The sequence below is a fragment of the Salvelinus namaycush genome, chromosome 30, assembly GCF_016432855.1.
Source record: "Salvelinus namaycush isolate Seneca chromosome 30, SaNama_1.0, whole genome shotgun sequence".
Classification (NCBI taxonomy): domain Eukaryota; kingdom Metazoa; phylum Chordata; class Actinopteri; order Salmoniformes; family Salmonidae; genus Salvelinus; species Salvelinus namaycush.
In genome coordinates, this window is record NC_052336.1 from 24,579,735 (window position 1) to 24,606,925 (window position 27,191).

General features: G+C 43.7%; 3 protein-coding genes across 3 annotated transcripts; 2 read left to right on the top strand and 1 right to left on the bottom strand.

The window, feature by feature from the left end:
* Positions 1-253: 253 nt before the first annotated feature.
* LOC120024939 (alanine aminotransferase 2-like) lies at positions 254-12,056 on the top strand. The gene is made up of 11 exons (XM_038969313.1): positions 254-733; positions 4,160-4,249; positions 5,340-5,448; positions 5,869-6,002; positions 6,217-6,460; positions 7,950-8,029; positions 8,147-8,283; positions 8,799-8,973; positions 9,098-9,253; positions 9,470-9,582; positions 10,096-12,056. The coding sequence occupies exons 1-11, from the start codon at positions 413-415 to the stop codon at positions 10,205-10,207; spliced, it is 1,671 nt and encodes a 556-aa protein (XP_038825241.1). The 5' UTR covers positions 254-412; the 3' UTR covers positions 10,208-12,056.
* A 2,249-nt stretch (positions 12,057-14,305) lies between these two features.
* LOC120025070 (borealin-2-like) lies at positions 14,306-17,201 on the top strand. Its single transcript, XM_038969506.1, has 10 exons — positions 14,306-14,433; positions 14,538-14,669; positions 14,762-14,802; positions 14,907-14,955; positions 15,754-15,764; positions 16,335-16,387; positions 16,537-16,623; positions 16,807-16,897; positions 16,972-17,058; positions 17,142-17,201. Exons 1-10 carry the CDS (start codon positions 14,313-14,315, stop codon positions 17,199-17,201), a joined length of 732 nt encoding a protein of 243 aa, XP_038825434.1. The 5' UTR covers positions 14,306-14,312.
* A 3,358-nt stretch (positions 17,202-20,559) lies between these two features.
* Positions 20,560-25,564, bottom strand: LOC120025114 (dnaJ homolog subfamily A member 2-like). The gene is made up of 9 exons (XM_038969550.1): positions 25,487-25,564; positions 24,228-24,287; positions 23,837-24,063; positions 23,606-23,686; positions 23,297-23,430; positions 22,791-22,987; positions 21,955-22,099; positions 21,733-21,860; positions 20,560-21,370 (listed from the first exon to the last, which is right to left on the bottom strand). Exons 1-9 carry the CDS (start codon positions 25,562-25,564, stop codon positions 21,185-21,187), a joined length of 1,236 nt encoding a protein of 411 aa, XP_038825478.1. The 3' UTR covers positions 20,560-21,184.
* Between the last annotated feature and the right edge of the window lie 1,627 nt (positions 25,565-27,191).

Consider the following 27,191-nt stretch of genomic DNA (forward strand, 5'->3'; position numbering starts at 1 on the left):
AAAAATGGAAGGCAGTCAGGAGGAGGTAAGATCAGGTGGGGACATTCTAGCCAATGACAGGGAAGATACATGTCCGAAGAAAAGCGTTTGTTTTTGCCAGGATGTCACGTGTCCTACTTATATCAGTACACTCCTAACAACCTAAAAATTACGAAACAAATGTTAGATTAAATAAGCCTCACGTAGCAATTAAGCAATTCAGTTTTTTGTAGACCAAATTCGACACGCTCTTTGACCTCTATACTTAAACTCCTCGCTTGGTGAGCGGAAAACGAAACATCGCCACCTGCTGGAGAAGACAGATTTCGTGCCCAGTTATCGCTCTCGCATCGCCTCTTCCTCATATTGCCGTTCTTCATGTTCAGCTGGCATTAATTTCCCTCGTCGTGGTTCTAACTACCCTGCTGAAATCATGCATCGACTTCAACACTTGGCAAATAGATCATTGATTGCTGGTGTTTTTGACCAGTCTCCAGCCCTTGTGCGGACAAAGGCTCGGGAAACCGCATGTTTAGTGCAGTCCATAAGACTCAAAACACAAGGACCGGTTGAACAGTATGGACTGAAGAGATTCAGTACAGCTGAGGCAACCGTGATTTTGAGAGAGAACGGCAAGATGCGAGAAAAGACTCTGACCATGGACACCCTCAATCCGCAGGTGAAAGCGGTGGAGTACGCTGTGAGAGGACCCATTGTCACGAAGGCTGGGGACATCGAGAGAGGCTTGCAGCAGGTGAAAACACAATACCCACCATTCTAGCTAACTACATAGCGAGGGGGAAAAAATCAATGGGTGAGCTTGCTAGCTCATGCTAACCAGCATTTACAACTAGCAACTAGCTATTTACGTAGCCGTAATGTTGGCACATCCTCCTCAGCATACAAGCTAGCTAGCTAGTCATGGATATGTGCTCATGCTTTATAGGATCAACTAAATTAGTGTATGACAGTGGAAACGAGCAAATAACGTTAGCTTGCTAGCTAGTTTATCTCGAAGGACAGGTGTAGCGTCTTCGCTCAGTACTGATACAATGTTGCATCATCCTCCTCCAGTCGCGATGTATCCATCCCTTTGTAAGGTCAGGTGTGTGATAAGGAGCCAATCCTGCCTCGTGATTTGCTCAACCAAGGTGGTTCCTCGTGGACGTGGCAGTGATGAGCTTTGACAGGGGACAAACACAGTGAATTTCTAAATCTACTGTCTGGGATTTTTCATTGTTTGATTCTGGCAACTGGCCTCTACAAGTCTGAATGTTGAATAAAATTACATTTGAAGTTACTCTTCCTGTTGTCTGCGTGGTTGATCCATTTGCAGGTAGGACTTTCAGACTATCCACAGGAAAGAATTATTAACAACTTTTCATAGCACTGGTAGTGCGTTCACATACTTGCCGAACATGTAGAGGGCGCATGTTTACATGGTTTTACGCCTGCTCCAGGTGATATAATTCTGAACGCAACTCAGTGCTTTGAAAAGTTGGTCTAATAATACGTTCCTGTCGATGTATTGGCTGAAATTCCTACTCGCAAAATAACCAACCACGCAGACAACCAGTAGGGTAAACATATTTAATTATATTCAACATTTTGACCTGAGAGGACCATTTCCAGAATCAAACACTCAACAAAAAAAGCTCTGACGAAGGCCTTGAAGCCGATACATAAAGATTCATGTAGCTGTGACTCACTAGAACAGTGATACTAGATAGAGCAGCGGGCGTGGCTTCTATTTTCTCTCATGTTATTCAATTGTTGCCATGCACCTGCAACAAATATAGCTCAACTCTGCAAGTGCTTTTTTTTTAAATTCAAAATCAAACACGGAAGAATCCCAGAAGGCACCATCTGATTCCCAGGCAATGATGAGCTTACCTAGTGAAAGCTCAACCAAAGATACTGCTAACTAACCCTTCAATCAGTGGCTCAACTGCTATTCATGTACACATTGTGCTGTTTAGCGATGCCTTTAAATTAATAACATGGAAGAACTTGTGATCCAGACAGTTGTGTGGGGAAGTCTTGCTGTGACTGACCTATAGCCCACACTCCACTTGAACAAAAGTCAGTCTTCAAATATCTATTCACACTACTCTTCTTTCACTTTAGTCTTACACTCACTTGTTTCTCTGTCATGTTGGATAAGTTGATTGATGTGTGCCTCGGGCACTGGCAGTTCAACTAATAATAGCCCTGAAACAGGTGCCTTCCTTGGGGTCGGTAGGAGCACGTGATCCTCGTACCACCCTCACAGATACAAGACCACACTAGGGTTGGTCGCTTTGTTATGTCCCCTGCATACTCTTGTCAAAAATATGATTTAGATATTGGGCCACCACAAGGACATTAAAATGAAATGGTAGGCCTACAGCACTTGGGTTAGGCAAATACATAATGTAATGGATGGTGTCAATCAATGATATACCCCCAGTATGCATAATCATGCAATGTATTTGCTCTTTGACCCCAACCTTGACGGGAGTAATTATTTGATTCCATCACTTGCTGTAACAACTCATCTAATATACTCTTCTGTCTTGTAGGCCTAAATCTGCCTCAACAGTTACACTGATAAAGAATAGCTTACTTAGATCTGTACTACACTGAACAAAAATGTAAAGTGCCGGTTCTATGTTTCATGAGGGAAATAATGAACCCAGAAATGTTCAATTTGCATAAAAAGCTTATTTCTCTTAAATTGTGTGCACAAATTTGTTTACATCCCTGTTAGTGAGCATTTAATCCATTGTCAAGATAATCCATCCATCTGACAAGAAGCTTATTAAACAGCATGACCATTACACAGGTGCACCTTGTGCTGGGTACAATAAGGCCATTCTAAAAATGTGCAGATGTCTCAAGTTTTGAGGGAGCTTGCATTTGGCATGCTGACTGCAGGAATGTCCACCAGAGCTGTTGCCAGTAATACCATAAGCCGCCTCCGCCTAGTGGTTAGAGCGTTGGGCCAGTAACCGAAAGGTTGCTGGATCGAATCCCTGAGCTGTCAAGGTAAAAATCTGTCGTTCTGCCCCTGAGCAAGGCAATTCACCTACTGTTCCCCGGGCGCCAAAGACCTGGATGTCGATTAAGGCAGCCCCCCCACACCTCTCTGATTCAGAGGTTGGGTTAAATGCAGGAGACACATTTCTGTTGAAGGCATTCAGTTGTACAACTGACTAGGTATCCCCCTTTCCCTTTCCAACGTAATTTTAGAGAATTTGTCAGTACTCAAACCGCCTCACAACCGCATACCATGTGTAACAATGCCAGCCCAGGACCTCCACACCCGGCTTCTTAACCTTTAGGATCGTCTGAGACCAGCCACGGGTCTGATTGGCTGGGCTTTGCTCCCCAGTGTGTCGGCCTGGCTCCCAAGTGGGTGGGCCTATGCCCACCCATGGCTGCGCCCCTGCCCAGTCGTGAAATCCATAGATTAGGGCCTAATTAATTGTCACGAGAATTATGTTCTCAATGTTAATTCAATGAACTACTAAGTCTGAAACCCAGGATTTGTAAGAAACTGGTTGAAATGAATCAGATGGAGGCCCAGCTACGATAGTCAGAAAGTTTATTTACGAGAGCGCTGGTTAGTTGTACAAAGCAATTCATTTTGTACGGGCTGCTCACGCACACACATTCACACTAACATATGCACACACATTCACAATAACATTAGCACACAATGTCCTGCTACCCAGCCGACAAAGATTAGGGGAATCCGTGAGACTTACTCCCCATCCTCCCTCAAGATAGGGAGACCCTGGGAAGTGTTCTCAGTGGCCCCAGCCAAGGTCGGCACCGAATCTTGCTCAGACAGTCTGTTTTTAAGATACTATAATAGACATAACCTACACACACGGATATATAATTCTACTGACTAAAACCACACACATCATTAGAATAATCTCATGATTCTAATCAATTTCATACAATCATATGGTTTCAGGGTGGAATATTCTAATCATTCATATGGACATATAAATCCCATTATCATTAATTTATTTCAATTTTCTGATTTCCTTATGAACTGTAACTCAGCAAAATCTTTGAAATTGTTGCATTTTATATTTTTGTTCAGTATAGTTCTTCATATGTGCAGGGATATTTACAAAATTAAAATGTTCTCTTGACATGAATCTAAATGTACCTTTTTTCCCTCCAGGGTCAGAAACATCCCTTCACTGAGGTCATCAAAGCCAACATTGGAGATTCACATGCCATGGGGCAGAAGCCAATCACCTTTCTCCGTCAGGTGAGGGGTAGGGATGGGTCAGAAAAAGTGTGGTCTTGCGAGGTCATATTTACATCACCTGTCCTACCACAATAACCACCACAAGGTGAAATAGACTTCAAATAGTATTCTGGCAGGACGGCTATCTGTTTATTCCCAGTTACTAAATCAGTCGTCCTTGGCTGGGCATCAGTTTGGCTGATGAGGCTGCACATCTACACAACTTTTGTTTAGGCTACTATTTGCACTCTGAAACATTAGAGGAACGTCCTCGGCTCATGGAGAGGTTGGAAATGGGATCACCTATATTAATACTTAATAATACAGTCATCTCTTAACAGCAGCATAAAATGTGTTATCTATCTCTATCTGGTATTGTAGAAGAAAATCCTAAAAACTACTTACTGTAGAATTCCATCCAGCAAATTTGTGTTGGATTGGCTAACTGGGCATGAGCAGAGTATGGGGTGTTCTGTTGGTGTCTCCTAGTGAAAGTGCACATTCCAGAGATGGGGCAAAATTATGTCCAGTATTGTGCTCCGCATTGTTATAGCAATCAGCTAGGGCTGGGTGATATTGAATTTATGTTTTTGCGTTATCTTCCAAATGCCTATATCTCAATAATCTATTTATTTACATTTTTTTAATGAGCGTTAATGTCTGCTTATTCTCATGTTGTCTTTTTGGTCTCGTCTCATTTGCTCCTTCTTGTACTGTGTGCAATGACTTGTAAGCTGTACACCTTCCAATATACACACACCAAGCCCCACCCCTTGCCGCTCACAACAACAAAGATGAGCGATCACTCCTTCCTTTCTGACAAGCGGATTCAACTTGCTATTTGCATTTGAGGTTTGGTCCAACAGAATTTGTTTATTTGTTACATGTGCCGAATATAACCTTACCGGCGAATTCTTACTCAGGAGCCCTTTCCCAACAATGCAGAGTTTTTTTTAAAGTTTTTTTTTCTCCTGCTGGTTCACCTGGGTGGGATGCTTATATAATGCTATTTACATAATATGTCAAATAAATTGGCATATTAAATTGTGAAGGTGTCTGTGTGTGTTGATGGGGTTGAAGTTAAACATGGAACACCTGTCTGTATGTTCAGGTGGTGGCTCTCTGCTCATTCCCAGAGCTGTTGAACAGCCCTAGTTTCCCAGAGGATGCCAAACAACGTGCCCGTCGCATCCTACAGGGCTGCGGGGGACAGAGCTTGGGTGTGTACTGTATGCCTGTCTGAGTGCACTGCACTCACATTCCTGTGTTGAAATATAGCCTAATAATATAGCTTTAAATGCTGACCAAGTAGGAGCTTTGGCCTTCTGTGCCCTGTTGATGGGTTCAGAATTGTCTCACTGACAAATAACAGGATGCTAGGTTAAGCTCTAATGATGCTGTGGCCTGAGAAATGCAGAACCTAGCAGTGTTTTGGTTACAACAATATGCTTTAGAAACATTATTTCTGTGACATACCTTTGCTGCAAGATATGCCTAATAGTTTATTTAAAACTGCATTGTACGGTGGAGCTAGAAAGTGTGTGCAAGTTGAAGTTATCTAAGCTCTCATTTATTTCCTGAAACAGAACATGAAAACAAAATCCAGAGTTGATACCATATTGTGTGTGTTTCAACTCCAGGGTCGTACAGTGCCAGCCAGGGAGTGGACTGTATTCGGCAGGACGTTGCTGTCTACATCGAGCAACGGGATAAGGGTGTGCCTGCCGACTGGGACAATATTTACCTTACCACCGGAGCTAGTGATGGCATCGTGGTAAGTCTTTAGTTCTCAATAATCCTCTTACAAACAAAAGGGAGTCGGTTGGTATTTGTTTAATCTGAGCAGTCACTGAAAGTTCATTGGATTTATTAGGTATTTTCATATTTTTGACAGTGAGTTATTTCTCTTATAACCAATATTGTTTTAATTCTGGATGCTTTCCTACTAGTTGTTGATGTTGTGAAACGATATTCTCATCTGACCGTAGAGCATCTTGAAAATGCTGGTGTCGGGCCAGGGCCGGTCCAGGAGTGGTGTGATGATCCCCATCCCTCAGTACCCCCTGTACTCTGCAGCCATCTCTGAGTTGGAGGCCGTTCAGATCAACTACTACCTGGACGAGGACAACTGCTGGGCCCTGGATATCAACGAGCTCCACAGAGCCTACCAGGCTGCCAAGGAGCACTGTCACCCCAGAGTCATCTGCATCATCAATCCAGGCAACCCTACCGGTGGGTCTCACCAGCCAAAACAATGAGATTAGGCTCCTTATGTAATGTGGCTGTCCAGTGTTCAACACATCCAAGACCAGTATCACACACATCCAAGACCAGTATCACACACATCCAAGACCAGTATCACACACATCCAAGACCAGTATCACACACATCCAAGACCAGTATCCACCACATCCAAGACCAGTATCCACCACATCCGAGACCAGTATCCAAGACCAGTATCCACCACATCCAATATCAGTATCACCACATCCAAGACCAGTATCCAAGACCAGTATCCACCACATCCAAGACCAGTATCCACCACATCCAAGACCAGTATCCAACACATCCAAGACCAGTATCCAACACATCCAAGACCAGTATCCAACACATCCAAGACCAGTATCCAACACATCCAAGACCAGTATCCAACACATCCAAGACCAGTATCCAACACATCCAAGACCAGTATCCAACACATCCAAGACCAGTATCCAACACATCCAAGACCAGTATCCAACACATCCAAGACCAGTATCCAACACATCCAAGACCAGTATCCAACACATCCAAGACCAGTATCCAACACATCCAAGACAAGTATCCAAGACCAGTATCCACCACATCCAAGACCAGTATCCACCACAACCAAGACCAGTATCCACCACATCCAAGACCAGTATCCACCACATCCAAGACCAGTATCCAAGATATCCAAGCATGAGCATCTCACATCTATATGTTGGAAATGTTTCCCATGTCCCATAAGGCCAGTAAGCATGATGATTATCTTTTAAGAGGTAGCTATGTTGATACTGTACAACCATTGAAACAAGCAACTAGGCCAAGGGTCATGATGTCATGTTGTGTAAGATGTTATATGTGGAACCCCCTCTACTCTGCTGTGTCATGTAGGGTAGCTGATGGGTGTCTATAGCCTGCATAGGAAACAGGATCGGTCTTCACCAGCTGACATTAGGGTAAAGGAATCTGACTCCCTCTTACATAGCTGTAACTTAACTCGGTAAAGCTGTAACTTAATAGTCTGCCTGACACCTAAGTCTTCCTGACTTCAGAGTCTGGAAAGGCTCCATGATGTTGTAGGCAAGATGTGTTGACAATGAAGGAGGCTGTGTTTTCTTTCTTACTGATTGGTTCTCCCCTTTCTCACTCAAACAGTCACATTAACAGCCACACAATCAAAGCCCAAGCCAACTTCTGTGTGAATACTGCACTAACAACGGGCTCCTGTCCACACCAGTGTGTCACAGTTCTCCCTCACTGTGTACCACGTGAATCGTGTCCGCCAGGCTAGTAACCGTCCGTGAGGCAATACTGTGGTCCTCTGGTTTCCATCGGCCTCCATAGTACAGTACATTCTGTCTTTTGTAATCATGGTGTCCCCTGTACAGATGAAGGCCCATGTAGAGTTGCTCATGTTCTCAATTTCAGCACCTGTGGTGACCGCTTTCCCTCTCCCCTTCTCTCCGGCAATATTCAGGTCAAGTGCAGAGTAGGAAGTGCATCGAGGAAGTCCTCCACTTTGCCTACGAGGAGAATCTGTTTGTTATGTCCGATGAGGTAATTATTTGCTACCATAGTGTATTGAATTGAACGGACACGGACTATTTCTCAACTTTTCCAGTCCTATGAAGTATCAATTCTCCATTGATGTAATCCTCCTATGTGTGTGTCCAGGTGTATCAGGACAACGTGTACTCCGCAGACCTTCAGTTCCACTCCTTTAAGAAGGTGCTCTACGAGATGGGCCCAGAGTACTTCAACACTGTCGAGCTGGCCTCATTTCACTCCACCTCCAAAGGCTACTCAGGAGAGTGAGTATTCACATCCACCTGCCCCTCGCAGGGGGTTCACTATTTCCTTCAAAGTACCCTTAAAACACCACACGCTGTCTGTGCTCACTGAATTCTCTGTCTGACCCCCATAAGTAGTCCATGACGTACATTACACTTTCCTATGTATCCATAACAGGCTGTCCAGCTCTTATAGCCCCTTAGTCTCATGTGTTTGATCTGCAAGAACACTATAAAATGTTAGCCTTTGCGTTAGTACGCCGTGTTGCCTTCGTGCGACAGATCCGCGCTCTGCGTTAGCCAACTCCTCTGATTTGCTTTGTCATGCTTGTGTAATCGTCAGACGGGTTGGCTAAAATCACAACGCGGACTACCAGGCCCACAGAGAAACGACGCCCTTTGAATGCAGACTGACTGGCTCATCAGATTGTCCTTGCCATGGTTTTGATCTAGGATAAAGTCCCGTTTGGTTCTATTGCGTGTGACTGTGTACCCAACACTAACGCTCCCCTCTCCTCTGTCCTCCTCCCCTGCAGGTGTGGGTTCAGAGGGGGATATATGGAGGTTCTCAACCTCGACCTGGCGGTCAAGGCCCAGCTGGTGAAGCTGCTCTCTGTGAGGCTGTGTCCCCCTGTCTCTGGACAGGCTGCCATGGATGTCATCGTCAACCCTCCTCTGCCACACGAACCCTCCTACCTCCAGTTCCACAAGGTCTGTCACTCAATGTTCGGGGGGGGGGGGCAATGCTCTAAGGTTAATTTGTTAGTGTTCAGTTTCGATTGTCATCCAAGACCCATGTCTGACCTCTGTGTTGTGTATGTGTGTTGTCTTTCAGGAGAAGAGCGCTGTGCTTGGAGCTCTGGCTGAGAAGGCCCAGATGACCGAGCAGACCCTCAACACGGTGCCTGGGATCAAATGTAACCCTGTGCAGGGAGCCATGTACGCCTTCCCACGCATCTTCATCCCCCCACGAGCTGTGGAGGAGGCCAAGGTCTGTTCACCTAACACCCATCTAGAAACCTGCTGAAATGTGATTCCTTTGTACTCCCATTTGTCCATTAGTGAATTTGTCACTTCTCAACTCACTCAAAACTTGCATGGTGTAGGTACTGTGCAGCAGACCACAAATTGGCATCGGTATATAATTGTATGCCTCCACACCCGAAACTAGAAAAACAGGTTTGTAAACTGTGTCTCTTTTCTGCAGTCCCTGGGAATGTCTCCTGACATGATGTACTGTCTGAGACTGCTTGAGGAGACTGGCATCTGCCTCGTTCCAGGCAGTGGCTTCGGCCAGAGGGAAGGGACCTATCACTTCAGGTAACTGTTCAACTAGCAGAAACATTGCTGACCATCATACATTTACAGAGACATAAGAATTTAGAGAAGCCTTTCAGGAAGATTATCTGTGACGACAGTGTTTTGTTTGTCCTGATTCACCAGTTGGATTCAAATCAAATTCTGACAGTAGCTAGTGAGTTGCATTGTAACCTAACCACTACAGTGCCACGTCTACCAGGCTCAAATTGGTCAGGCAGTGACATCTCGCTTGCATAAGTAAACTAAAAAGATTTAACTGAGCTGGAAATTGCAAATATTACACTAGCGGGGGAGGAGCTAACTGAATAGCTGGCCTCCATTCATTCCAGCTCTATTTTTATATCTTACAGATGCTGTGTTTACTTTGCATTGATATCTTCCTTCCTGTCTGTCTTTTGCCCGCTAAGGAATCTCTCATGGACAGATTTACGTGTGACAACATTCTTGAGATTTTTTACTTAAGCGTAACCGAGATTACCTGCTAAATAGTTTTTACATATGATTTCCCCCTAGAATGACCATTCTGCCCACGACAGAGAAGCTGAAGGTGCTCCTGGAGAAGCTCCGGGATTTCCACATCAAGTTTCTGAAGGAGTACGCGTCATTGGAGGAACCAAAGCGATGAGAGTCCAGAGGATGACACACGGGACTCACTAGAACAGTTCAGATAGTCCCAGTTTGAGAATGTTTAACACGCGTAACAAAAACAGCATTTATGGAGGTATCGACTAACGCTAATGTAAAGTAAAAAAGTAACCCCTTTTTTACTCTACTAGTGTAACCTATGATTGCTTGAAGTTTTATCTGATTTTAGGAACAGTACTTGTGTTTTAGAGACATTGTGCCTTTGTCAGGCGAGGTAAAAGTGTGGGGAGAAACGATGCCGTCTGTACAGAGATGTTAAAGGGGCAATCTGCAGTTGCCACAAACATTTTAGGACTTATAAATGAAATTGTAAATCGATGTACCCATTGATTCTTGAAGAATACAACTTGGGCATGCCTCATAAGCTGTCGTACCTGATCAGAACCCAAAATATACGCTTTGTAAATGTGAAACACTATATAGCCTTAACATGGTTAAAACTGTTAAAACCATGTTGATATCATGGATGATCAGTCCTTGCATCCATAGCTCTGGCTATGAATTGGGTTACAATTCTCCAATCCCATCCCTCAGATTTTTATTGAAACTGGCAATGAGGACGTTTTATTGCAACTACTGCTGATTGCCCCTTCAACACTAAAGCAATGTAGTTTGTGATGTACTCAAAGGTGCTCTATTATAGAGGACGCACTGGGAAATGGGACACAATGTTCTGATGACATTTTCTCTAGCACTCGATTTACTTGTTTTTGTGCCCACGAAGTTATTTACACTGTTTTGTATTTTCTATCCGTCGTAAGGCTTTTCTGTCTCCTTAAGAGGCATTTTGTGTGAGAGATCTACACAATGGGGCACTGTAAGTGCAAATATTATCTTAGAACCAGCTGTACCTTTTTCAGTGTGCCAAATGGAACTGGGGAACAGAGGTTGTTTATGTAGGTCATGGACTCCGGGACAATGAGTGCTGCTACATCAGCTCTTTCTGGTCCAAAAACCATTTCTAACATAACATCCTATTAGTCCAAGTCATACAGCTTTGAGCCTGCATAGCTTCCTGTTGGGCACATGTTTACCCATACAGTACCTGTCTAGCATGACACTGATCTGAGGTGTCTGTTGCACTTGGAAAGTTTTTTTTTTTGGAGGGTGAATGTCTACTCGGGTGCCTAGTTACAGTATTATGTGCTTGTTATGGAAGGAAATGCAATTGTTTTGTGTGCTACTAATTGAAGAGTTAAGGTCAAACCAAGGGAAATTTAGGTTCTGGTAATTCTGTATATTGACCGTGTCCCCATATTAGGCTATTTATTGCATAGATTGTTTACGCTTTTTACTGACAGTGGCTTTATGGCTATCATTCACATTTGTATCACAACTGAGAACGAGAAAGGGAGTACGGTTACATCTCAGATGGTGGGTTGAATGCACTTTATTGTTTTTGTTTGTAAAATGTTTGTGGGATCCTTCTGCCCGTATCTATCTTTCTGCAAACTGCAGGAAATGTCATTGAGAAGTAAAACACTTTACAATTTCCTTTTTTAGGTTGGAGATGAGCGTAGTGACCCACACAAGCCAGTCTAAAAGCTTCAGTTAAACCAATGAATTCAGGCAACTTTATTCTGACACCATATCATCTCATTTCTATTTTTGTATGCAATTTAATGCTGAGTGAAGTGTTCAAGCAGTGACGTAACCTTGGCAGCCATTCAATGTATGACACTCGACTGACCTCAAAACATGAATTGTTTTTAACCATTTGACAGCAATGAGGTGCCTTCAATGGCAACAAGCTATAATTTACATTGAGTGGCTTTTGAGAATGTCAGCAAATGAATATTTTTTTATGAATGAAATGTTTTAAAAATGCACATTTTGTTTGTTTTCATCATTCTTCATGAGCTGAAAGTTAACTGCAACTGGAAAAGGTTTTGGGTTCAACATCAATGTGCTTATAAATATCAACATACAGTTGAAGTCGGAAGTTTACATACCTTAGCCAAATACATTTAAACTCATTTAATCCTAGTAAAAATTACCTGTCTTAGGTCAGTTAGGATCACCACTTTATTGTCAGAATAATAGTTATTTCTTTCATCACATTCCCAGTGGGTCAGAAGTTTACATACACTCAATTAGTATTTGGTAGCATTGCCTTTTAAATTTTGGCCCATTCCTCCTGACAGCTAGTCAGGTTTGTAGGCCTCCTTGTACACGCTTTTTCAGTTCTGCCCACACATTTTCTATAGGATTGAGGTCGGGGCTTTGTGATGGCCACTCCAATACCTTGACTTTGTTGTCCTTAAGCCATTTTGCCACAACTTTGGAAGTATGCTTGGGGTCATTGTCCATTTGGAAGACCCATTTGCGACCAAGCGTTTAACTTCCTCACTGATGTCTTGAGATGTTGCTTCAATATATCCACATAATCTTCCCTCATGATGCCATCTATTTTGTGAAGTGCACCAGTCTCTCCTGCAGCAAAGCACCCCCACAACATGATGATGCCAACCCCCGTGCTTCTCAGTTGGGATGGTGTTCTTTGGCTTGCAAGCATCCCCCTTTTTCCTCCAAACATAACGATGGTCATTATGGCCAAACAGTTCTATTTTTGTTTCATCAGACCATAGGACATTTCTCCAAAAAGTACGATCTTTGTCCCCGTGTGCAGTTGCAAACCGTAGTCTGGCTTTTATATGGCGGTTTTGGAGCAGTGGTTTCTTCCTTGCTGAGCAGCCTTTAAGGTTATGTCGATATAGGACTCGTTTTACTGTGGATATAGATACCTTTGTACATGTTTCCTCCAGCATCTTCACAAGGTCCTTTGCTGTTGTTCTGGGATTGATTTGCACTTTTCGCACCAAAGTACGTTCATCTCTAGGAGACAGACCGCGTCTCCTTCCGGAGCGGTATGACAGCTGCGTGGTCCCATGGTGTTTATACTTGTGTACTATTGTTTGTACAGATGAACGTGGTACCTTCAGGCATTTGGAAATTGCTCACAAGGATGAACCAGACTTGTGGAGGTCTACAACTTTCGTCAAGCAAAGAGGCACTGAGTTTGAAGGTAGGCCTTGAAATACATCCACAGGTACACCTCCAATTGACTCAAATGAGGTCAATTAGCCTATCAGAAGCTCCTAAAGCCATGACATAGTTTTCTGGAATTTTCCAAGCTGTTTAAAGACACAATCAACTTAGTGTATGTATTTTCTGACCCACTGGAATTGTGATACAGTGAAATAATCTGTAAACAATTGTTGGAAAAATTACTTGTCATGCATGACTTGCCAAACCTATAGTTTGTTAACAAGAAATGTGTGGAGTGGTTGAAAGACGAGTTTTAATGACTCCAACCTAAGTGTATGTAAACTTCCGACTTCAACTGTAATTTCTAACTGAAATAAGACTGTTAACCCCTGTTTTTTCTTGTTTTGGATATGCATAATTTTTTTCCTAATTCCAGATTTGCATTTCTTATTTTTATTTCTGTTTTGTACAATAAATACTTTTGAGATCCATTTTGAGAGATGATTAAAAAAAAATGTTTTGTCTGAAACTAAGGCTGCATTTACACAGGCAGCCCAAGGCAGTCAAAAGACCAATTAGTGGAAAAAATATCAGAATTGAGCTGCCTGTGTAAACGCATAAATGGTCTCTGAAGATGTATCCAGAGATTCAGTTTCATGCGATATGAATTTAATTTAATGATTGTACTTGGGGAAACTACTGAATCTAATGTTTAGCCATTTACCCAAACATCAGAAACTACAATGACACAGTTCAACAATAAACAGTCTACCATCTAATACAGGAGGACAATTCACTCTCCACCAGTCATTGAAAGGAAGAGAACACCAGCTTTCCAGTACTGAGTGCTGAACTGTTGATAGATCTTAAACTTGGCTATCTTTTACATTTATATTAGATTGACCCACAGTACAAGGGTGCACAGTTTTTTCCTAGCCCAGCACTAATGGTTAGTGAGTTGAGTTATTAGTGGCCTCAGGTGGATTCTAGGGTTAATTTAAGTCAATTGACTGGTCAGGAGCACCTGGTGTCCTTAAGGTTATAAATCAGCGTTCAGGGGATGTGGCGGCAGGGGGAAAAGGCACACTGATGAAACCATGGCACCAAGAAGAATAAGGAAAGTCAGCAATCAGGCAGAAGGACACTCAGATGGGCAAATTAGCAAGGAGATACGCCAAAAGCAAGGAGTGCTTTTTATTCAGCAGTTCGAGAAAGAAGGTACTAATTTCATAGTAGGCCCATCCCTACCGTCCGTTTTGTTCCTTTTGTTAACTGAATTTGTTCCTCAAATTAACTGAATTCGCCATGTTCTCCCTTTACAGCACAGGACCGTATAAATGAGATGGAGGCTAAATTGGAGCATACTCTTGCAACAGTCGATCGGGTTTTTAAAGTGGAATTGATGAAAATGCCACCTGCGCTTCAAAAAACAGTGATAATAGATTTAATTAATGGTGTGATTTTCAATTTTATTTTAAATATATTTGGAAGGAATGTATGCATGCATGTTGACTTTTTATTTCGGTTTACCCCCGTCCTTTCCTAGCGGATGACATTTCGGCAGGTGAAGTCACCATCGCCATAAAGGTAGGACTAAACATGGATTATCAGACAGGCTGTAAATGGGGTAATGCTGCTTCCTTGTGGTTTACTGTAGAGATGTGAGCATCCAACTTTTATTTTTTCCCCAGACCGAATCACCCGAGATTCACCAGCCTCTCACTAGGAAGCTTAGTAAAGGTAATGGTTTATTTTCTCTAGTTAAAAAGGATATAAACTTGTCATTAATGATACGTTTTTCTTATTTCTTTAGTCAAAGTGAGTGAAGGTGCATCGGCTCATAAAAGGAAGGCTACAACAGAACCATCAAAGGTAGTTAGCAATTCAAAGGGCTTTATTGGCATGGGAAACGTTTAACATTGCCAAAGCACGAAATGGATAACAAACAATTAAAAATAACAGTAAACGTTACTCAAGTTTCAAAGGAATACATTTAAAATGTCATATGGCTGTAGTGTTATAATGATGTGCAAATAAAGTACAAAAGGGAAAATAAACGTGGTTTGTATTTACAATGGTGTGTGGTCTTCACTGGTTGCCCTTTTCTTGTTGCAACCGGTCACATCGTGCTGCTGTGACGGCACACTGGTATTTCACCCAATAGCTATGGTAGTTTATCAGAATTTCATTGGTTTTTGAGTTATTTGAGGGACTGTGTAATCGGAGAGAAATGTCTCTATGGTCATATTTGGCAGGTTAGGAAGTGCAGCTCAGTTTCCACCTCGTGTTGTGTGCACATAAGCAAACCTGGCTCTTCAAGAGAAGACAGGCTATGGCGTCCTCTCAATAGCAAGACTATGCTCACTGAGTGTATACATGGTCAAAGCTTTCCTTAAGTTTGGGTCAGTCACAGTAGCCTGGTATTCTACCACTATGTACTCTGTTTAGGTCCAACTAGCATTCCAGTTTGTGCTGTTTTTTGTTAGTCTTTCCAATGTGTCATGTAATTTAGTTTTCTCATGATTTGTGTGGCTATAGCTGTCTTGGGGGTCTGTGTTGTGAACTGAGCCCCTGGACCAGCATGCTTATGGGACTCTTTAGGTCGATCACTCTGTCGGTGATGGCTTTATGGAAGGTTTGTTACTACCTTTAAGGTAGTTGTAGAATTTAATGGAGCTTTTCTGCATTTTGATAATTAGCGACCTAATGCTGTATGCATTATTTGGTGTTTTTACGTTGTACACCTGTTTTTTTTTTTTGCAGAATTCTGCATGCAGAGTCTCAATTTGGTGTGCCTCATTTTGTGAATTCTTGGTTGAGTGGATCCCAGACCTCACGACCATGACGGGCAACTGGTTCTAATTGATTCAACTATTATTTCTGCCAGATGCTAATTGGGATGTTTAACTATGTTCCGTTTGATGGTGTAGAAAGCCCTTCCTGCCTTGTCTCAGATCGTTCACGGCGTTGTGGAAGTTACCTGTGGTGCAGTTTAGGTAGAGCTAGGTATAGTTTAGCTCTGACTTTATTTGTGGCATTAGGCCAATGTGTGATAAGGGAACAGACCGGTCATTTCCACTTAGAAAAGGGACTAAATTGTGTATTTTGTTCTTCTAAAGGGTTCCAAGAAAGCCAGGTCACTTGCCGATAGCTCAAGCACCGGAAGCCTACGGTAACTCTCCCTATATATTTATAATTCCTGGCGAGCAACTGGTGGTTGCTAGTTGTTCCAGTCCACCACTCAAACACCCGATTGAACTAATTCAGTTGTGTTAGTTGAAATGCTGTGTTCTGGTTGATTCTGCTCATTTGTTCTTGCAGGTGTGCCACATCCACAAAAACAAAAAGAACCAAAACTCATCTTGCCAAAATCAGTGATCAGTCTCCACTGACTGGAACTAAACCCAGGTTTGTCTTCACTTATCACAATCCCTTATGGGAAATAAAGATTGCAGTCAGTGTGTAACTGCAGTTATTCTGCAATTACTGGGTCCAAAATACCAGTTGCGTCGACTGCAGTTTCAAAACTAATCTTTAAGGGATGTTTGAGTTTATCAAACTAATTCTGTCCTAAATTCTCCATGTTTCTAGATCTGTTTTGCGGTCAGCCAGTGATGACTACCTGTATTGCTCCCTGTCTGGATTGTCTCCACATGTAATGATCTCTACATCCCATGGAGAGGTAACGTTTCATAGAGGTTGTTGGGCTTTAAGTTAGGTCAAGCAGTCTAAACTAGTCACACGTTTTCTCCCAAGACATTGTGCCTCTCGGATGATACTGTTGAAGATGTCGACATTGGGTTACTGGATGACATGGCTGTCTTCCAGATGCAGAAGTTGATGGTAAAATGTGTTCTGTTAATTGTTCATCTTGAAATGAATAATTTATCCCCTGCAATTAATTCTCACTAATCTTTCTCAATTAGAAACTGATGGACTACCTTTTCAACAAAGTCAAAGCGAATCAGCCGCTGAATGTGCAATGATACCAACACAGCTTAACATTGATCCACTAATGGCACCTATGCATGTTTTACTTACAATAAATAAAGATTTGTATTGTTTACTGGCTGGTGAGCAATATTTAGCCCCACGAAGTTGGTTGTAAGCATCCTATTGAATGTTTCGTATTGACAACGGCCGAACTTGAAAGTTGGCAATATGAACACATATAATGGTCTTGCAAACAGTGCTTGACTTGGGCAAGAAATCACCAGGGCTGTGTACTGGCACCTAAAATGTTCTGCTTATAGAAAATTAACTTAATTTGTGGCACTCCTGCACCTATCATTCTAAGTCTAGCACTGCTTAAAAATAAACAGCCCAACTTAATGTGCCTGAATTTCTCACTTTACAATAACATCTGCTGGGTGATAACGAATAACTGACCACTCATTTTCTGACCCTAATGACAGGACAAATGATAATACAATTTAAGACTGGCTAAGCAGTCCCACTAACTAGGACACTGATTTACATTTTGTGTGCGCAGGGGAGAAATCTAATAGAAAACTGGACAGTTTTGGGTTACTAGAGGAAAACTAACTTGATCTGTTGATGCTAGCTAAATATCACAAAAAACATTGGGGGCAGCCATGCCCCTACCAGCGAACCAGTGGGATGTTTGCTCTGAGGTGAACAGGTCCACATGTGTTATTCCAAACCACTGCTATATCTTCACTACTTGTGGGTAAGGTCTCCATTCCCCCGGGGGGTGGGTTCTGTCTGCCACCTCGTTCACCTTGCCTGGGTAATGAATGGCTTCGTAGGGATGCCATGTGTTAGGGCCCATATCAGGAGTTGTTGGGCCACCTGCAGGGACCGTACAGACTTGGTTCCCCCTTGATGGGGAGCACTGTCGCTGTATTGTCTGATATCAGGCCATGTTTGAGATCCGGCTAAACTGAAGTTCTAGCATGTATGTGCAATTTCCTCCAACGGGGACACCACTCCACGTACAGACCTGTGTTGCCACTGCTCCCCAAGCGTCGGTTGTCACTACCTCCCGCCCTTGCTGGATCTGAGAGACACCTGTAGTCAGGTAGAGTAGCACGTATTTCTGTCCCGCTTGGGGTCCGAGCAGAAGTCATTGAACCACCCTAGTAGTTGCCTTAGACAGGCCTAATGGTGTCGCCGCCACGAGCATGCCCATCAGTTGTTGGAACGTTTGTACCTTCAGTGCATTTAACTGAAATTGTTGCAGAAGAATGCTGTCCACGCACTGAGGTATTATACATGCCCTCATAATGCAGGAGTTCAGAGCCATGCCATTAAAGGTGACCTTTTGGCTTGAAGTTGCACAGTAAGATCCAGTCCGGTGACGTGGTTCAGTGTCAGCGCTGTGCACTCGAGAGCCAGTTGAGGTAAGGAAGGCTCTTAATCCTCGTAGGTGCAGGGAGCTCAGGGCTGACCTCACGCATCTTGTGAGGATCCAGGGAGACACCGAAGGGTAATATCACACTGTTATGCCTGGCCCTGGAAGCCGAACTGCAGAAAACACCTGTGTTCCGGTAACACAGGAACGTGAAAGTAAGCATCCTTTAAGTCCAGGGATGGAAACCATTCCCTTGCGGATACAGTCTAGAGAACATCGACAACAGGTGAAAGGGGAGAACATTTTTAAACATTTTAAATCCAGAACTGGACAGGAGCATCTCTTTTTTCAGAACCAGGTTGAGTAAAAGCCATCTAACTCTTCTGATCGCACCCTTCCCCAGGAGAGATGTATACTTGATGCCCAGTAGGTCAGTTGCTGCTGGGTAAATCGGCCGACGTCCATTCCGTTTCTGCCCCCATGCCGGTTTGTGGGGGATGGCTGCATCGCTGTCTGGTACTGGCGAGCACCTGTGTTAGGCTGGGCTGAGTGAGTGGCAAGGTTCACACGTCATGCCTCCCTCTGCCACGACTGTGATGCCTGGTTTCTGGGATGTGGGTTCCACAGTGGTGTAGCCTGACTCAGCTGTTTTCTACATTCGATGTCCCGCTCAGTCGCGGGGCCCACTGGGAGCTTTCTCAGCGTCCGTCTAGAGTCATCGGGCTTGGGCGAGCCAGACCTTGCGACGAGTCACAAGGATGGACTTCAGTCTGCCTAGCTCTCTGGTCATGAAAGCAAACACTGTTGCAGAGGTCCAGCTGGAGCATTATGTTCTGTGCTAACATGAGCACTGAAGAGTTCCCAATGCAGGACGCTGTGTCGTAGGCCCGTGACAGTAGCTCATCTGTGGCCCTGCACTGAGGTCTGTCAGCAGGCATCTTTCAGGGCTTCATCTGGGGAGAGCATTAGCTCTATGTATTCATCCACCTTAGGCATATGGTCCAGGACATGTTTTACGTTTCTCATGGCAGATAGCGTCCTGTCCTTGCCGGAGGTCGGCCCAGCATCTCTGAAGGTGGCACAACGGTGTAGCTGCCGGGGCCTTACTGAATGGGTTAGCTGCAGGGGCTGTGGCTTGAGGGTCATCAAGCTAAGGCCGCACGCAGTACCGTGTGTATTGAGGCAGAGCTTCCTTCGGACTCACTGTGATCAGCCTCGGAATGACTCCTCTGACCCATCTTTAGTGTTGACTGAATGGGTCCACAACACTGGTTGGCACCTCCTTCACCATGTTAGGCGTGTCATCTTCATGGTCCCTAACGTGCTTGATTGGATAAGAGTGGACAGCGGGTCATCATCCCAGCTATCTGAGTCCTCTGTTGCGTCCCCCATGCTAGAGGGCCCCGAATTAGGGGGCTGGAAGGAACAAGTGTTTTTTAGCTGCTCTCTAAGGATAAGGAATGGACCTTCGAGTGAGGCTCTTTGACTTTTATACTGGGAGGGGGGCAATCGATTGAGGGCTTTCCCTCTTTTAGTGGCCCTGGCGAACAATGCCGGACGCTGGTAAATTGTGAAACCAGGCCCAGTGTTCTCAGCTCAGATTGAAGATGAATCTTTATTAAATAAATAGTTTATCAAATTAATATAGTAACCTAAGACTAAACAGCTACTACCTTACACAGTAATGGTAGAGCTACAATAACCTGGCAGGAGCTGCACAGCACCTGCAAAATGTGACAGTGGCAGCTATGTGTGGGGGGGGGGGGGCTGCCCTAGAGCATACCTACCATAGATGACTCGTCTGTGACAGCATGGGCAATGCCATTGAGGGTACAACTCAGGAATAGGAAGCATGGTGGAAACCAAACCCTCAATGGTGCTACCCATGCTACATCCTTTTGGTCACTAGAGGCCTCTGATACCCATCAACACTAATGACAAAGGACTGAGGAACTAACTAAAATATAATTTTCCTGACTGATGAAATCATTTCCCAGGCAAGGACAAGACAGAATCACAGGCATCCAGTATTGCTGATTGAGATTTGAAGAATGTTTATTTAACAACTTAATAAACCTTGTTTCACAGAAGTTATGCTGCTTTTAAATAGTATTTTTTCCCAGCTTCGCTTGTTAGGTTGGATGTTTAATCAGTGCAGGAACCAATGCGGTCTTAATATGCACCAGGGTTGAGGACAGAAACAGGTGTTTTCCATTTGTATAAGCACAGCTGATATAAAGCTCACCGACAATCACTTTCATATTATACACAACGTTGTCTTATGTTTGAATTTCTTTTATATATATAGAAAGGAAAACAAAAGTAAAAACCTACAAAAACAAAATCAAGTGGTAAAAATCAAGCACAGATACATACAAACCTAAAAATGCGATGTTTGTGTCCTGTGTCCTTTCAGGATCTTCCTCCCCTAACTCACACCTCACAGTCCAGAGGCTGAGGCCAAAACTGCATTTTATGGTTAGTTTAAATTAAATTATTGTAAATACTATGAAAAAAATGCAAGTTACACACCAATCAAAGGAGAAATGACCTTTTTCCATCTTATCTGGTGTTGCCACAAGGAGAGTGAGGGATGTGTGATCGGAATGGAAGATTGGGCGGGTGCAACACATACATTCTCCCCTGTGCCAGATGCTACTGGTGGGCACACTGCACTCCAGGGCCGTGGTGGCCTCCCTCATCGTCTGAGCTGTCGTTGTAGGCCTCACGTCGTCCTCCAGACGAGCCCTGGCTGACGTCGTAGTCCTGCAGGTCCACCTCCTCCGCGTCCCCAGACACGATGGGAGCCTCGGCACGTGTTGGCAGCAAGTCCTCCAGCTCCTGGGGGTTGACAGAGGAGAGGGTCACAGAAAATTAGAAAAACTGTCTATGCAGCTATCGTTACAAAGCACTTAAAAATAAATAAATTGACACGTGGGGTACCTTAGCTCTTAAATAGCAATATCATTAGTAATGGTGTTTAAAAGCTGAACACAAGTGGCAGATTCATATAACAAGGTCAGTTTTTTTTTAATATAACAAAGCGCCATCAAACAACTAATCATAACCAGTATGGTCTGTGTCAAAATCCTAATCTGTTAGGAATGATAAAATTGTGTCATTCAATCCCATAATAGAACCAGTACCGTAAAGTTCAAGCTTCTGACAGAAATGGACACGTCTTTTCATAGTCCATGACTTACATTGAGTTTATCGGGGCTGATCCAGTTGTTGTCTGGGAACTGCACATCAAATTTAATATACAGGTCCCCTTTTTCAAATGGATTACGGTACTGTGGCATCCCTTCCCCTCGAACAACTCTGACCGAACCTGTAAAATAAAACGTTTTAAAAGAAACATTGCTTTCACATACTGCTGTATCATCTTCAACGTGTAAAACCAGTAAAAAGGATCAAATTCTTACCTGGCTCAATGACTTTGCCAGCAGCATACTTGACTACAATCTGTCTGCCGTCTAAGTGTTTCAACGTAAACTGGAATCCACAAAGTGCTTCGACAAGGCCAATCTTATGGGTCATGTGCAGGTCATGGGCCGCTCTTTTGTATGTCTGTTGGCATGAGAAAACAGGCAGTGTCAATAAGGTAAGAGACGTGGTTTTAGGCCAATTTAAGATAACTTGATAGATATGTTAACTAACCGATACTGCTGGCACATAAATAATGAACATAAGATAGCAGAAGCAGCCCCCCCCTCCCAGGAAGCGGTGCATATACATCCTGTCAGGGTACTGTACTAGTCTGTTTTCCACATGAGAGGCTGGTGCCATCTTCAGAGGAGTGAGTGAGGAGGTGACACAATGGAGTGGAAATGCTAGGACTACAGGATTAGGAACGACGTGCCACCCATGACTATAATTAATACCAAGTTATGCCAGACATGCAGGGGGCTCAGCGGGTGAGAGGACAGTACTGGAAACTGGATTACATCGTGTTCTCATTGGCCTAGCAGCATCGTGCCGTCACTGCAATCTGCCCCCAAAGGATCCCAGTCAAGAGTGCTGGAGGACCCAACTCAGCCAGCTGGACGCTTTTGTTCAACCAGCTACTATTCAACATTCGCCACCTATACTATACTCCTCATAGACATGCGAGACATAATAGCTGAGTAATAACAAGTTTACACATCAATGTTGCAGCTTCACTAATATGTTTCCACATTGTAATATTGCCCTTAGTCAACAAGAGCCAGTCTTAAGGAGTGGGGACCATGGTGTCCAGAGCACAGCAGTTCATCTCTACCTCATGCTCTTTCTCTTGCAGGACGAGGACAATGTCTCCTGGCTCTACCCCAGGCGCCTGGTCGGCTTCCCCTCCGAAGGTGATCTTCTGCCCATGCTTCATGCCTTTGTCGACATGAACCTCCAGGATTTTCACCTCCTTGCTAACCTTCTTGCCCTCGCACTTTTTACAGCGGTCTTTCTCGTTGATGACCTCACCTGTGGGTATAACAATAGAAGTTTAGGAGTCAAAGCCTTTTTTCTAACCACTAGGCTACCTGGGGCGGCAGGCTGCTGGATCAAATCCCAGAGCTGACAAGAGGGGGGGGGAGAAATCTGTCATTCTGCCCCTGAACAAGGCAGTTAACCCACTGTTCCCCAGTAAGCCGTCATTGTAAATAAGACTTTGTCCTTAACTGAATTGCCCAGTTGAAAGGTTCATTTTAAAATATTTGTATTAAATATTAATAAAATCATGTGTATCTGGGTACTACAAGTATAGGGTTTCTAAACTGTACTGTTACTTACCTTCTCCATTACAATCAGTACAAACAGACTGCATCTGTTGGACCATCCCAGGAGCCAACTGTCTGATCATGATGCGCATACCACGCCCCCTGCAGGCCACACACTTCTGAACTGCGCCAGTCTTTCCACCCTGGCTGTTGAGAAGTTAACTTTTAGTCTAACACACCAACAAACCTACATGAACAACATGTATGATGCAATAATTGACAAGCAAAATCAGCAAGATCTCAACACTGCTTCATGTGGACTAGAGAAGTAATTGAGGGAAAATTGTTGCAGATACAAAAGGATGAAAGTGGAAACACTTACCCATTACAAGTGCCACAAAGAACATTCTTGCTCAGCTGCAGTTTAGTTGTTTTTCCATTGTACAGGTCTTCCAGTGAAACTCTTAAAAACCAATGAGCATAATTGGAGACCGTAGCGAGGTCATAGAAACCACAGGCCACTTGAACAGTCAGACAATGAATCATAATATAAAAAATATTTGATTATCACTAAAGAGATCTGTGACACCACCAATCCATAGACAAAGCTTACTTGAGTGGGTGAACCATGTCCTCTCCTCTTCGTCTACCACCATTTCGGCTGCGCCCCTGTCCACCCATGAAGCCAAAGAGTCCACCGCCGAAGATGTGTGAAAAGATGTCATCCATGCCCCCACCACCTCCACCTCCTTCTCGCAGTCCCTGCTCCCCATAGCGATCATAAAGCTCCTTCTTCTCTGGGTTAGTCAACACTTCATACGCAAAGCTGATCTCCTTGAACTGTTTGAAGGAGACAGGTGTACATTAAGTGTTGACATTTCCAGATATTTATTAACATTCGTTTTGCATCTACTCATTAGTTTAAGGAACGATTGAACCCTTTCCTCACATTACACCACATCGTATCCCTCCCCCCCAAAATGTACTTCAAGCCATTTCAATACCTTGTCGCCAGCATTTGGGTTTTTATCGGGGTGATATTCCTTTGCTAGCTTCCGGTATGACTGAAAGAAAAGGCAAGCACATGAATACAACACAAGGCACTGGTTTCGATTATTTATGCTAGCTAACGTTAGCCAATGAGTTGTATAACCATTTCCACTTTTTACGTAATCCCCGTAGTAGCCATCAATTAAATATTGACAGGAATCTAACGTTGCTTTTTACGGTAAGATTAGTTAGCTGGCCTAAATTAGCTAGCTAGTAAGTTGAACTTGAAAAAACTGCGGAAGATAGTAAACTACTATATGCACGTTGACGGGCTAGCTAGCTATTTTCTCACAATGACTAAAGTAAGCTACTGGCTAAACAGTTAATGTTTTTCACAACTATTAACCAGCTATGAATCAAATTTTCCCCAAGAAAATCAACCCAAAATGTCCGACCTGGAGATTTGGCCCCAAAATGCCCTTACTGTGAATGAATCTGTAAACACGTGAGTTAACGTCGTAGGTTAGCCGGCTAAATAACGCAACTAGCCAGCTAACTAGTTTGGTGGCACACACTACGTTAGCGAAGAGTTAGTTAACGTTAAAAAACCTAACTGGGGTAACCTTGATATAGTAACTTATCTATAGCAACCTGGTATGAGGCGACTTGGTTGCGTCTTTTATCTGTTATAAGCAGACAGACGCACGAGAGTTAGCTATCTACTAGCTAGTCATTGTCTTAGTTAGCAACCACCAGTCTGGGAAAACGTAAACAAAACTGTTAATCCAATACTATCAAACGTGTTGATACAGTAAATGTTTAATATTTAATACATTGCGTATTATGCGAACTCTAAACTGAAAGACAGGCGATAGAGCTACCAACCGCATGCTAACTTTTACAAAAATGTATACTCGAAGCCGGCGTTCGTTATACGAGATGCCATCATCATTGAAACTGAAAGCTAACGTAAGCGCCAACAAGCGCAAAGTACAAACATCTCAAATACTTTGCGCCAAAGACAGAGGTAGTTAGCTAAAACATTAAGGCAGATAAATTGTAGTACAGGGCACACAGTTGACAAGTATTTGCTGATTGACGCTAACGTTTGTTAGCTAGAAAGAGAGCTAGTCAAACTAGCTAACGTTACCGTTTCTAGGCCAGACTAGCTTTTAGCCAGAATAACCTATTTCCTGTTTCTACGAACAATTCAAACTCCACAGCACCTAGATTAAATTTGACTCGATAAATCGGGAGATACAATCAACGTTACCTTTTTCAACTCATTTTCAGTGGCAGTGGGTGACACCCCTAGGATGTCATATAATTTAGTATCGACAACGTTCGCCATGATGAAGCTGGATGGACCTTCTGCACGGGAAGCGAGAAGAGAAAGAAGAAGAGCCGGTCGAAAACGTCATACGTTGGGTCAACTTTGACCTTTCTCCTGGCGTTAAAAAAGGGTGCATCTCAATTATAGGGTGACTTCCTTCTTTTCACCTCTCTATTATACATGTGCAATTGATTCAGGTATTTTACAAGGCAGCAGCTACTCTTCCTGGGGTCCAGCAACATTAAGGCAGTTTATACAATTTTAAAAACATTACAATACATTCACAGACTGTGTGCCCTCAGGCCCCTACTCCACCACGACCACATACAGTATATCACAAAAGTGAGTACACCCCTCACATTTTTGTAAATATTTGAGTATATCTTTTCATGTGACAACACTGAAGACATGACACTTTGCTACAATGTAAAGTAGTGAGTGTACAGCTTGTATAACAGTGTAAATTTGCTGTCCCCTCAAAATAACTCAACACACAGCCATTAATGTCTAAACCGCTGGCAACAAAAGTGAGTACACCCCTAAGTGAAAATGTCCAATTAGCCATTTTCCCTCCCCGGTGTCATGTGACTCATTAGTGTTACAAGGTCTCAGGTGTGAATGGGGAGCAGGTGTGTTACATTTGGTGTCATCGCTCTCACACTCCCTCATACTGACTGGTCACTGGAAGTTCAACATGGCACCTCATGGCAAAGAACTCTCTGAGGATCTAAAAAAAAAAAATGTTGCTCTACATAAAGATGGCCTGGGCTATAAGAAGATTGCCAAGACCCTGAAACTGAGCTGCAGCACGGTGGCCAAGACCATACAGCGGTTTAACTGGACAGGTTTCACTCAGAACAGGCCTCGCCATGGTCGACCAAAGAAGTTGAGTGCACGTGCTCAGCGTCATATCCAGAGGTTGTCTTTGGGAAATAGACGTATGAGTGCTGCCAGCATTGCTGCAGAGGTTGAAGGGGTGGGGGGTCAGCCTGTCAGTGCTCAGACCATACGCCGTACACTGCATCAAATTGGTCTGCATGGCTGTCGTCCCAGAAGGAAGCCTCTTCTAAAGATGATGCACAAGAAAGCCCGCAAACAGTTTGGTGAAGACAAGCAGACTAAGGACATGGATTACTGGAACCATGTCATGTGGTCTGACGAGACCAAGATAAACTTATTTGGTTCAGATGGTGTCAAGCGTGTGTGGCGGCAACCAGGTGAGGAGTACAAAGACAAGTGTGTCTTGCCTACAGTCAAGCATGGTGGTGGGAGTGTCATGGTCTGGGGCTGCATGAGTGCTGCCGGCACTGGGGAGCTACAGTTCATTGAGGGAACCATGAATGCCAACATGTACTGTGACATACTGAAGCAGAGCATGATCCCCTCCCTTCGGAGACTGGGCCGCAGGGCAGTATTCCAACATGATAACGACACCAAACACACCTCCAAGACGACCACTGCCTTGCTAAAGAAGCTGAGGGTAAAGGTGATGGACTGGCCAAGCATGTCTCCAGACCTAAACCCTATTGAGCATCTGTGGGGCATCCTCAAATGGAAGGTGGAGGAGTGCAAGGTCTCTAACATCCACCAGCTCCGTGATGTCGTCATGGAGGAGTGGAAGAGGACTCCAGTGGCAACCTGTGAA